This window comes from Sceloporus occidentalis, unplaced genomic scaffold (genome assembly GCF_023333645.1).
Source record: "Sceloporus occidentalis isolate IW3139 unplaced genomic scaffold, rSceOcc1.0.p SCAF_38, whole genome shotgun sequence".
Lineage (NCBI taxonomy): Eukaryota > Metazoa > Chordata > Lepidosauria > Squamata > Phrynosomatidae > Sceloporus > Sceloporus occidentalis.
The window spans coordinates 975,206-987,716 of record NW_028317018.1 but is presented as its reverse complement, the minus strand read 5'-3'; the positions used below and the strand labels follow the sequence as shown (position 1 = coordinate 987,716).

At 36.4% G+C, this 12,511-nt stretch overlaps 1 protein-coding gene across 1 annotated transcript in view; it reads right to left on the bottom strand.

Annotated features, from left to right (window-relative positions):
• Positions 1 to 12,139, bottom strand: part of LOC149290586 (Krueppel-like factor 7) — a 54,264-nt gene extending 42,125 nt beyond the window's left edge. Inside the window, exon 1 of the mRNA XM_089488537.1 lies at positions 12,038 to 12,139. Within this exon, the coding sequence (XP_089344663.1) occupies positions 12,038 to 12,139 (102 nt within the window). The remainder of the gene's footprint in view (positions 1 to 12,037) is intronic.
• Between the last annotated feature and the right edge of the window lie 372 nt (positions 12,140 to 12,511).

Sequence of the window (12,511 nt, the reverse complement as noted above, 5' to 3'; positions counted from 1 at the left end):
TTCTGTTAATTTCAATAAATAAAAGCCAGGACCCTTTACACTACCTATTCAACATTCCCATTTAAAGGGAAGGTTATGCGACATTTAATTAATTTTATTTGCTTCTGTTCCACAAAAACAAATTTCTCACAGCCTTAATGTGTCCTGCAGATAGTTTTTTTGTGAGTTTACAAAGCTGCTTACCTCTTCTTCCATAAACCGGCAACAGATACAGTGCCAATGGCATGGTCAGGATGAAGCTGGGTTCAATCCTGAACTAAGCTGCCAGATGAGAATGGATTATGAGTACGTGAACATGTATAGAGACACAACACTGCCAATTTAAAGATGCCAACAGGCAGTCATTGTGAATTATTGAGCAGCATTTCTCACCGCAGGGATTTTATTGATGACTGAAAAAATGAGCATGACTGCCCCCTTAATTTATGGAGTAAGGTTTATGCCTCAGAAAGAGAGGAGCAGATTCAACCCCTTCCAAGAAAAACCCCATAAAATCATACGCAAACAGATACCGTGATTTATATACACACACACTTACACACATATACCATGCACACACACACTGTATGTAAACTGTAATGTAATCAGCTGTAGTTTATCCCAGGTAATGTTTGCAATAAATAAATACAACACTTCCACTTAACAAATTAGGTAAATATTAATCTCCTCTACTGGAAACAATTTGCATCCCTCTGAAAAAAAGAACAGTGAGTAGTAAAATTTGTAATATGCAAGGTAGACTATAGTAAAAATATATATAGATCCTAAAGGACTACAGAAACAGAACAAATCAATTATAGCTCTCCAATTCCAAAGAATCCAAGATCATCGATGGAGAGTTTGTAGAGCTCTTCATGCACAGAGCAGGTTTCTCAATAATAGCTAGATTGTAAGCTTGAGAGCAGGGCTCTCCTCGTTGCCTAATGTAAGGACTACTTCTAGTTTTGTCATACCCTTTGAATGTATTTTCTGTAAGAAGCGCTGCAGAAATTGTTGCCGTTATAAAAAAAATATAATAATAATAAACAGCCCCTTACATTAGGACAGGTGAATCAATTTCGTCTTTTTACAACTGTGCTTATTTAAAGGGCCATATATCCCCACGAGAAGACAAAAAATGGTCTAAAGTGGGTGCTTAAAGGGGAATTGTCACCACCACAGCCCTTACTGTAATGTGTGCCCTTTTCTTTGCCCATTAGTGTAATTATTTTGGAAACATTTCAAGCTCATGCAAGCTGAGATTTGTGTTATTAGGATGGTAGAACTTAACGGATGTTATCTCTCTTTTCCCAGTTGTGAACCAGCCCGAACAACAAACAGTAGGGCCATCTTTGCTGAACCGTCCATGCTCACTTCCTCCAACTCATCGCCTCCGTGCTGCTCATTGCAGAAGTGATCTCTAACTGTACAGGAGACTATTTGCAGGTCAGTAATAAGGGGGGTTCGCAATCTCTTACAAAAACAATTGTGCAAACCTTCCTTAAAATAAGTAAGGTTTGCTTAATTAGTCTCTTAAGCAAGAAAAAAAAACTTTTCCGGCATTATTAAGTTGATGTCAAGGAACAGTCATGCCCATTCTAAGAACAGGAACTTAATATGGCTGCTCCAGTCATGCACACAGAAGGTGGGTTTTTAATACATATATAATCTGTATTTAAATCAGTAAACATCATTACACTAATGTATTTACTGTGTGCAGACGCAAAATGTAGGGTCTGGGAAAAGTAAGAGATCAACACTTTTAGTCTGAAGAAACTGATTTACAGGAAAAATCCTATATGGTAGACTATATGGATGTCTATGCAAATACTAGTTAGCCTTTACCTCATTAGAAATACTATATCCTTTATCGATCGAGGTAATTATAGCTTTAGGTAAAAAGTTTTTGTAACATATACTTTTTTTTTTTCACTTAACATTCCTATCTGGGAAAAACTCGATACTACAACATATCATAAAGCAAAACCACAATCTGCAATCCTCTGCATTCCTAGACACAAAGGTAATTATTGAAAAATATTGTCATATCCAGATTCCCCCTGCTGTTGTACCAAAGGCTCGGAAAGCCTTAGCCTACTCCTAAATCCAGCATGAAAAGAAAGTGGAACCAGCGCCATACATCAGGATGAATGGAAATCCAATTGTTTCTTCTTTGTGGTGCATCTAGAAACCTTGACAACCCATTTATCAACATTTCAAATAAAAATATCAAGTCTACAGTTAAATAAAAGTATTTGGCGCCGAAGGTTATCAGAACCTGTATGGGGTTGATTCATGTGAAAGAGCGCATGATGCGTCCAGTCTCTAGACACATCTTTCAAATTCAATACATGGTCTAAAAAAACTTTCCTGCTACATTTCAGGAATTTATTGTCCTCTGGAGAAGCCAGATTGCATAATCTTTAAGGGGAAGTCACATTAGCTTTGATGATTCCTCTTGGTATTATAAAGCGCCTTCACAACATAAAATGCAGTTTTCCATTTTCCACAACAGATGTTAATCAACGAATGTTATATTTACTAGCTTGGTTATATGTTAGTTTCCACTCATAAATTAGAATGTAAAGATGTAAAGTATGTAAAGGAGACAGTGTTGTTAAGATTCTTTGCATAGAATTACTATTCGGTAGTTGTTTAAGTAATTGGGGGGATACCTAGCAGAAGTACATGTGTGTTCTTGGAAGGTCAGAGAATGGATGAGCACCAGAAGAGCATCGTTTTGTTCCACATCTGAGGAATCCATATGTTCCACCACACAGCACCTTTAGATATGTATGTGATTTCAAACATAAGGATCGCAGCAATAAAACATGAGGATAATAGTTCTGCATTTGAGTGCAGGGCTACTATGGGGCTATTAAACTGAAGGTATAGTTGACCAACTCTTAGTCAATGAACAAAATACTCCCATTCCCATAAACCATTTTTTTCACGTAATAGTCAATTTGTGCCCCATTTTATTTGTTACATAGGCGATATTAGAAAAGAAGGGACTGTACACATATACTATATAATATATATATATATATATATATATAAACACACAGCAATTAGGATTAGGATACAGGTAATTAGGTAGGATTAGGTAATATAAATTTTTGGCACTGAAGGTGGTTGACCCGAGAAAAAAAAAAATATTCCGCATTTCCCTTTTAAAACCAAAGTGTGTTTTACATTATAACTATGAAGATGCTAGGAATTGGGTCCCTGCGACTGCTTGGGCTTCTTTCCTGGGATCTATATCCTATAGATATCTGGGTGAAACTATGTAGTCTTTATTAGCTCTTCTTGTTCACGGATCTCAGAAAAGGTTCATCCATGCATTTGAACCCCACATAGGTCGACCACTTTATTAGTAATTTTAAAGTAAAATATAGCAAAACTATATATTTTACAGGGCAGGTCCGTGAGCAAATACATTCAAATGATGGTGGTGGAGCATTCTTTTTCAATGTCTGTAATATAAAGATTAAGAATGATCTGGACATATACTCACATTAGTTAGGGTTAAGTATTTTCTCCTTTCTTAAATTTTAGGTTTAACATTAAACACTGTGATAGGACTTGCATGATTATCTTAACATAAGGCCAGACCAAGGAGAAACTGTTTTGAGGTCATATAGTAGGTGGAATAAAAAGCAGACTAGATGGACCGTAAATGGCTTAGGTGGCTTAAATGCCTCTTAGCTAGCGTAAGATTCTATGTTTCATATTCTTTCTCCTTGTTGCTATTCTGTTTATGGCTGCCATATTCTAAATTCATGTTATCTTTAATGTTCTCGAAATGTTGTTACGGAATTTAATGGCTGAACATGAAATGTTAAATAGCAATGATCTGTTCACAAGGTTTTGTAATGAATACCATACTATGATATGTAAAACATAAGTTAAATATACAACTAATATAAAAAGGCACATTTAATGGGGTTATTCAATTTTTTTTCACTTTAAATAGGTCCCAAGTGGAATTTTACCATTCAGATCAATTTGTCTACTTTTTTGTCAATGAAAATGATGTACAACATGCACACTTTATGGACAAAAGCAGAGAAAATGAAAAGTCGGATATAGTGCTGTAAGATTAATTAGCCCGTGGCATTGATTTTAAATAAGTTACCTTTATCATTATTGCCAAATTAAAAGAGGCTGGACAGGGCTACAAAAAAAGGGTATTTAGCAAATTTAAAGATTTAGGTTTATAATAAAAATCCATGTTAATTAAACCAATGGAAGCACAAACTCTTTGTCATCTATTTTACGTCCCTGAGACCTTACCATAAAAAATGCATTTACTAATGGTCTCTGCTCCTTTACTAGATAATAAAGTGGAGACATTTGTAACCGGATTTCTTCAGCAGTGCTGGCTAATGCTGATAAAACACAATTATCTGGAGCTTGCAAAAATGCAAATGCTACAATAACAATAATGCGGGGATTCCACAAGGCTAAGAAGCCCCCATTTGACTCATTTACATTAGGGGATTTTTTTTGTTTAAATGGTGGTTAATATGTAAGTGCACGTTAATAATAATGAAAGATTATGACCATTACCCCTTTACATAAAAAAACATCAGTAAATACAGTTGCCTAAGGTTGGCATGAACTGTACCCTGCCTCGAGTGCTTACTCTAGCATAGAAACTCACAAGTGGTTAAGAATTCCTTTTATGTATCTGGAATGACAGAAACTGTTTTGTCCCAGTTAGAATGTATACGTTTACATTAATGTTTCTTGGCTTTATTTCAGCAGGTGGCATCGGTATTACTTAGGCCACTATGGCAGTTTATGCAAGATAAAGAAATATGGTCTTCTTTTTAGTGATTCAATTGAAGTGTCTAATTTCAGCTGTGAGGAAGATCTGATGCATTGTGACTCCAGTGACATCACATTGAGCTGAAAATGGGGATAGCTAAATCTTTGGCTGCTTTAAAAGAGAATAATAAACATAGGATTTCATCTTCCCAGTGCTGATTTTCCCCATTTTTTTTTTTTATAAAGGAAAACATTTAAGGGCCATATCTTCAAAAAAGAATTCTGAGATGGCAAAATTTTAAAATGTTCCTGCCGTAATTAGGAACTGTCTGGGTTTGACCTGGAGTCTCCTGGTCACCTTCCTCTTTCTGGAGGCAGAAGAGCAACATCTGACCAAAGAACCCCTTCCTAATTTAAGACCATATGGAGCCAGCTCTGCCCCTCTCAAAGCCTTTCTCCAGGAGAAGGAATGTTCTAAGGGACCTACATTAAGAAGTTTTCAGGTATGGTTTCTGCCAACGACTCCAATATAACTGCAGCAAAATGTCTGTTTCTACTCAACCTACCTATTGGTCTTTAACTAACAGACTATTTAAATAACTTGATTCATTACTTATTAGGGAAGGATGGGACGTCGCACTGAGAGCATAAAAATGTCTACATGCTTAGAACTTTACTACCACTTTAAAGTGCTTACTAACATTTTTAATACAGAAGGAGATCCCATATTGACATTGTGTGTAGATTTTATGATCCTTCACCCAATTTAAAGATGTCTCCTACTTTAACGTGTACCATATTCACAAAAAAAGTTTTTCAGTATCTCCCATCAATGATATTGCTTGGAGTCATTCACGCATTGCCAAGCTTTTCCCCATAGAGACAACATTAAGTGCCTTCCCGTGACCCTGGGTCCCATGAGGTGGTCTCCGTCAACACAGAGGCTGTCCGAGATTGTGGTGGGCAAGGAAATCACAAATACCCTCTAAGGGATTGTGTACAAAGATATAAATGTGATATATGCAGTGCACCCGTTTTAATAATGCATATCATTTATACGTGACAAATCCCCCTTCGAAGATTATTGTGAAATATGCAGGTTGTAACTGTAACCTACTTTCTGTATTTAAAAGCAAACTAGAAAAAACATGCTACATGAATACTAATATAAAATAAATTTTATATAAAATAAGTTATATATCATTCATTTGCTGTACTTCCCACTATTTTATTTGCACCATAATATGAGGGATTTGGGCCTCTAAGATCAGAACTCTTGGGCCATACTTAAGGTCCTTATAGTCCAGCAATCAGCAGGAACATCCTAGTGGTTGATGCGGTGGCCATTTGAAGCCACGTGTCCAGAAGGGTTCACAAACATCCTGCACTATTTGTGAGAAGGCCTCTTCACTACCATCAGCTCACACTTCTATTACATCACACTAACACTTCCTTTATACAGACTCAACAGGCAAGCTTGGCGGTTCCCATTTACCAAGATCAAAATCAGTTTGATGACTCACTTCAAGAGCTGTTTAAAAATACCCGCATTTTAAACACAAACCATTGTGAGTGGAATAAATGAACTGCTTCAATCCGATTTGGCATAGCACAGATCCTGTTAAAGAAAACTAACAATAAAACTAGAAAAGAATATGGAATGACATACCGAGCGTGTGACAGATGAGGTGAGAACACAAATTAAATATACGCAAAAATAGGACAACGTGTCAGACAGAATATGCCTTCAGATGGGAACACAATGGTATATTGAGTCAACCCAATAGTGAAGCCCGAGGCCTATTGAACGATTCCTGGTATTTTTGTAACTGTATTAGCATAAAGCATATCTACTGAGAAGCTATTTAAAGCAATCACCACCATTTTAATGTATTCCTATATACTACTGTGCTTAAAATATCTACCCAATAACTTAAAAGAATGTCCTCTGTCTCTGACCCAGGTTTTCTATTAAAAACTGTTACTTATTATCCCTTTCGTGTATTTCAATGTGCTGATCACGTCAAGAATCTCTGATGTTCTTGTCTCTAAATAATCACTCTTTTCACACATTTTTACAATAGTCTACGGAAAATCTAGTATTAAAATTTAAAAGGGCACATGTTGTTTTTTTATGTTCTTCTGCCTATATTGCGTCTTTCCTTATTCACAGAAGGCAGATATAATTCAATGTTAATTCCACTTTGTGTCCAAATGCACAATGGTCCAAGAAATAAAGTCTTTAACTGAAGAGGAGACCTCTGAGGGCCACAAAGCTTATGTGACTACATCTTCTTCTGTGCTGGTCCAATAAAAAGGTATCACCTTCAACTACTGACTCCATTTTGTCTTTGACATATAAACCACAATTACTGTGTATTCTCACAAACGTTATTGATAAACAGTAACACATCTTAAGATTTTTTCAAACAAATAATCGTACATTGACAATTTACTCAAAAAAACACGTTTATTAAAAATACTAGAAAGTGTTAACACGTGAGAATGTAAATTCCAGTAAATATAAAAATACTGTTTGCTTTAGAAAACACAAAACAATCGTAGTCAAAACCCCCAATTTACTAATATTTAAGTCAATGTGGTTTTACAATTTTGTTAACTTGTAAATGTTGCCGTATATCTCATTTTATTTGAACAATTTAGAAAATGTCTGTCGCCCGAGGTTAACTGGCCCTGTGGTTAGGTATATGTTTAACGTTAGGATGTGCGTGTGTGGGGGAGACTGACACCTCGCTCTCGCTTCTCGCGTATCCTTAATGCAATAATTGGAAATATGTATGGGAGTTCTACACTCAACCTGATTTTATGCAGGCAGCGGTATCTTGCCTGTAGTTACTATAGTAACGTTCAGGGAATTCTGCCAGCTCTGACTGTTGTATCCATCATGGAAATTGTAATAGGGTTAGAATATGCTATTTCACGATTTTAGTACTCCATGTTTGTATAATATTGTTGCAAAGTTAACATAATGGGAAGCCGTATAATAATTTTACATTTTCTGTTTGACACATTTTATACGGTCAAGTATTGAATAAACATGGAGATATTTTCTAAAGGGCTTTCTTTCATTGGATGTGGATGCTTTACATAATTCAAGGAAAACCATGACCGTTAGAGTGAGGGTCACAATGCCAATTACAGACAGTACAATGGAAACCTAGCTTCCGCACCATTCAATGGTTCCGTATTTACTTAAGAAATGAGGAAATCTGTATAATAGTTTAGCTAGTTTTCAGTGCCGGTTTACTTAAATATTGTTTTTTTTTAAAATAACACTTCTCCATTTTGTGTCGCCATGAGAGTAACTGTGGTAATAAGTGACGCGAAACATTTGAGCAAACATGGTGTTGCCAATGCAGCATTGCAAAGAAGAACCAATGTCACAATCACTTCCCATTCCAATTGAAACAGTGTACATCAGCCGACGTATACATCTTTGTACAAATTACAACAGTAAGCCAAAACGATTACAAATAAAAGTAAAACATATATCACAAGGAGACTTGATTAGTCCAATTGGCGATACAACTTGGCTCTTTATACAGGAGGAACGTCCCAGAGCTGGTTCCTCATAATGTGTTCTCTATTAAATAACCCCTTAAATCCTCACTGCCCCTCTAAACATAGAGAATGATACCTCAAAAAAAAGATATGGAGTACTGATTTCAAGTAGGCCTACATTTTCATCAACTGGGAAAGCCTGTGTGCCACAGAATATACACGCTCTTCTCCATACTTGATGTAGAGAGCGAGACCTTAATGAGTCCTTAGGTTTGTCTCCGTTTCAGAATAGATTTGTGCCTAACCCATGCATGTTTAGGTTTCCTCACTATATTAGCCTCTACCACTTCTGATGGCAGGCTGTTCCATTTATCTACCAGTCTCTCATTAACTGACATGATGCAAATAACACTAACTTGGGAAGACCTGTCAAATAATTTTCGGAGTCTTGTAGTAAGTACATTAATTAAAGGTATTCTTTTGAGATTGAAATTGATGACGTTAACATGTTGCCTCTCATCTCAAGTACAGGCAAAGTGAGAATGAGCCTTCTTGTGATTGGTCTAGAGAGAAGCGGAAGGCCACATTATTTTTTTTTTTGTGTGTGCAAATTAAAGGTATTTTACCAAATATAAAGCCTGGCCCATTCAAACCAAATTTTACATATAAACTATATAGCCTACTGGCCTAAGCTAAAGCCAATTTGTGGCAACATACTTACTATTTTTTTTATTACATCCAAAACAATATCAATATATATTGTTAAGGTGTGAACAGCTTCGAAGTAATAATCACTCCATACCACAGATAGACCACTAGTGGCACCAGATAAGCAAGAACAGCGCCTCTTTTTAATATAAAACATATTATAAACTATTACACTGCATGCCAAATTGATCACAGCTACACTTTGCTTCCATGCATAGGTATACAACACATAATGCAAGTCCGCTCTTAGAAAGTATGGATCAAGCACGATTATTGGCCCATATAATACATGCGCGGATATGCAGTGCATATGACAAGCAAGAAATCTCAAAACAGAATTTATTGTGAATTCTTAAAAATAAAAATATTTTCCAATTATATTCATTTTACCGCTTTCCATGTATTACTGTCACCAATAAAATCATGTAAATTACACGACAAATGGCTTACAGTCTATCTGCTCTGTACAGACGCTTAAAACAAATACTAATGGTTCTGCAAGCGATTAATGCTGAATTATTAAACACCAGGGCAATATGCTTTGGTCCTTAATTATTCATAATGGTGCTTTGAAACAGAATGGAGAAGAAGGCTTTTTATACCATAATTTATATTTTGCCTTGAAAAAAATAAACAAGTGTCACTGTAGAAATATATATAAAATAAAACACAATAGAAACAATTTTAATACAATAAATACAATGGGATGTAACACTTCTCTTAAATATCTTATACATATCCCCGAATCCACCTGCGCGAGGTACTACAGTCACACATTATAAAGCTCTTATGGAAATTCTGATGACGCTGTTGCTTTTGGAGGCCTTCCTCTTGCTTTTTAGAATAACCAAAATTGCGCTAGAAATACATTATGTGTCAAAATGAACAATTAGCTCTTTTGGACAACGTATCATAACGAAGATCAGTAACGACTACATTGTTGGCAACACAAACTTATGGATCCGGTTGTTTGTTTCTGTATTCCAATGGAATTTCAGCTATTTTTGTGATTGTGTGCTGCGACGTCAATGGAAGGCAGCCATTTAAACATCCTAACTCCTGTCTTCTACGCTTCTACAATGTACTAAATGTTAGGTTATGTGATTCACACAGCACAGACACAAATCCAAGATCCCTTATTTAGAATTCCACGGAGACTCTTAAGACAACATGGCATTCCTTCTCCAAAACTACGCTTGGTCCTACCACGAAGGAAAAGTCGTCAGGATCGGTTTCCGTAACAATATTGAAAATGACGTGCATTCCGTGTTTTGTGAGTTAGCAGTACAGATTGTTCTAATATCTGATGGTACAGGTTTATATTCAAGGAGAAGACCGTAGGAGACTTGCGTTTAACCCGTTAACTGCCAGGGCTCGCTGCACACAAACCATGTTACAAAAGACGATCTCGTACAAGCTCAGAGTTCCTCCTTTATTATGACTCTTAAAACTTAAATGGGATCCCCACTGTACTTTGATCTATTGTTCTAAAGTGCAAATGCTGTTATGGTTTCCTACTGGGGCAGGCAACAGCTGCAGCCGAAGTATCACATACAGTCTGCCTTGGGCATGCTGGCTATGTCAACAGATTATCTTGCATTGAGCTGTCTAGACTGTTATTAATATGCAACTGATTCAAACTACTGGCCATGTGCATTGCGCTTTTCTATTTTTTTTAGGGGGGGGGGGTGTTAATTTTTTTAATTAGTTGTCTCAATTTAAATAAAAAATGGCAGCAGATCCAATGCTCATCATGCACATTATAGGAAATAAAACCATCTCGGAGGACACCAAATTAGAAGCACCACGTAATGAGCTTATTAATTGTCATATCTTGTTCTAGAAAGACGATGATCTATGCATCAATGTGACAGTTTTAACGATAAAGAGCATTGGAGGCGACTCTATGAATGAACAACCAGTTACGCAACTTCTGTTAGCCAGGGAACCATTGTGTCTCCATTTCTCTATATCCCGTTAAAACACTTATTTCAGCACCTTTGCCTTTTTCTACGCCACCGGCTGTAACTAAACTAGAACAATTAAGAATATCCGAATATCACACATAACACCAAACGTCCAATTGAAAAATAAAACGTCTTACTGGAACAAGCATATTTAATAAAATATTTGGATTAAATCAAGGACTAGGTACTTAAATCAACTGACGAGATCGCCATTATTATTATAATTATTTTTTAAATACACCAAGGTGACAGTAAGATGCCATTTTCACCCATCAACCCATTTGTGAGTGCGCACATGTCACTGCTCCTGTAAGTAGTATAAAGTACAGTACGCAGCGCAAGGCATACCTAGAAGACAACTCTTTTGTTTAATACAGTAATTGATTTACAGCTGCAGCTATTGTCTTCCAATGTCTCACAAAACACACACACACACACAATAAAAATTGCAACATCTCAAAGGATTGCAAAACAGTAGCCGAGAAACCCAAACATCAGTCAATATACCCTGAAAAGATACAGATTTATATACACATTGGCAAACACACATGTGCATATATGGTGTTCAGTTGCATGTATGGATTCTACGCTCATCAACAAGCCTGAATGTGAGTTGCATGTTTCCCCTTTTTAAGAGGGACATAATTATGAATGAAACTCTCTGTATTTGTGAAATTCTCATAATATCATTAAGTGTCATGGGGTATCTGATGATAAAAAGCAGAAGATCAGGACCCTGTTAAAAAGTCACTGGGGGTTTTTTTTTGCTGATTAAGCATATTGCTTTTAGAAAAATGGGTCTGCAGAAACGACACAGACATTGCCTGAGAGAATTAGGAACGAATGTTAAGGATCACATTAAGACGAGGTATGGGCTGAGATCACAGGATTTAAACTTATTTGGATGCTAGGATGGGGTGGAATAAAAACCTGATCCAAATGTAAGGTAGAGGGGTTTCTGCAAGATGCCAAGGAGAATCCAGGCATGAATGTGAAAGTGAATGTGCATGTGTGTGTGTGTATGAGTGTGTGTGTAAGAGTGTGTGTGTATGCAGTTAAAGATTACAAGATTAATTTAAATCATTCACCTGCTGCCAATTCTCTTCCAAAGATGGCATTGCTGAGAAGTAGCCAGTGTCATGTACAATCTGAAGCTCCTGGAATATACTATAACTAGCCAAAACATCCATGTTTGCAATGCAAGTAAGAAGAAGAATCAAAACGTATATATTCCTTGACTGCTGTCCTCTTATAACAAAGATAGATCCAGAGTCCCCTTCGTGAAAATGTGTTAAGGAGGATTGATAAGAGTCAATGCAAAGAACGAGAAGCAGGAGAACAAGTGTTGATCATTCAAACCCAAGCATTTGGAAAAAAAAGGGAAGAAAAATCAGGGGGTGCTTAATATTTATGTCTAAAAAGGATTCGGAAAAATAATGAAAAAGTCAACATCCAGAGCACTTAAGTGATGCAAGAAATCCTTTTGAATGCAGTAATCACTCCAGAGCTTGTACCAGGAAGAAAGATGCAAACTCACTGACATTAAATTGCCATCATCTGTT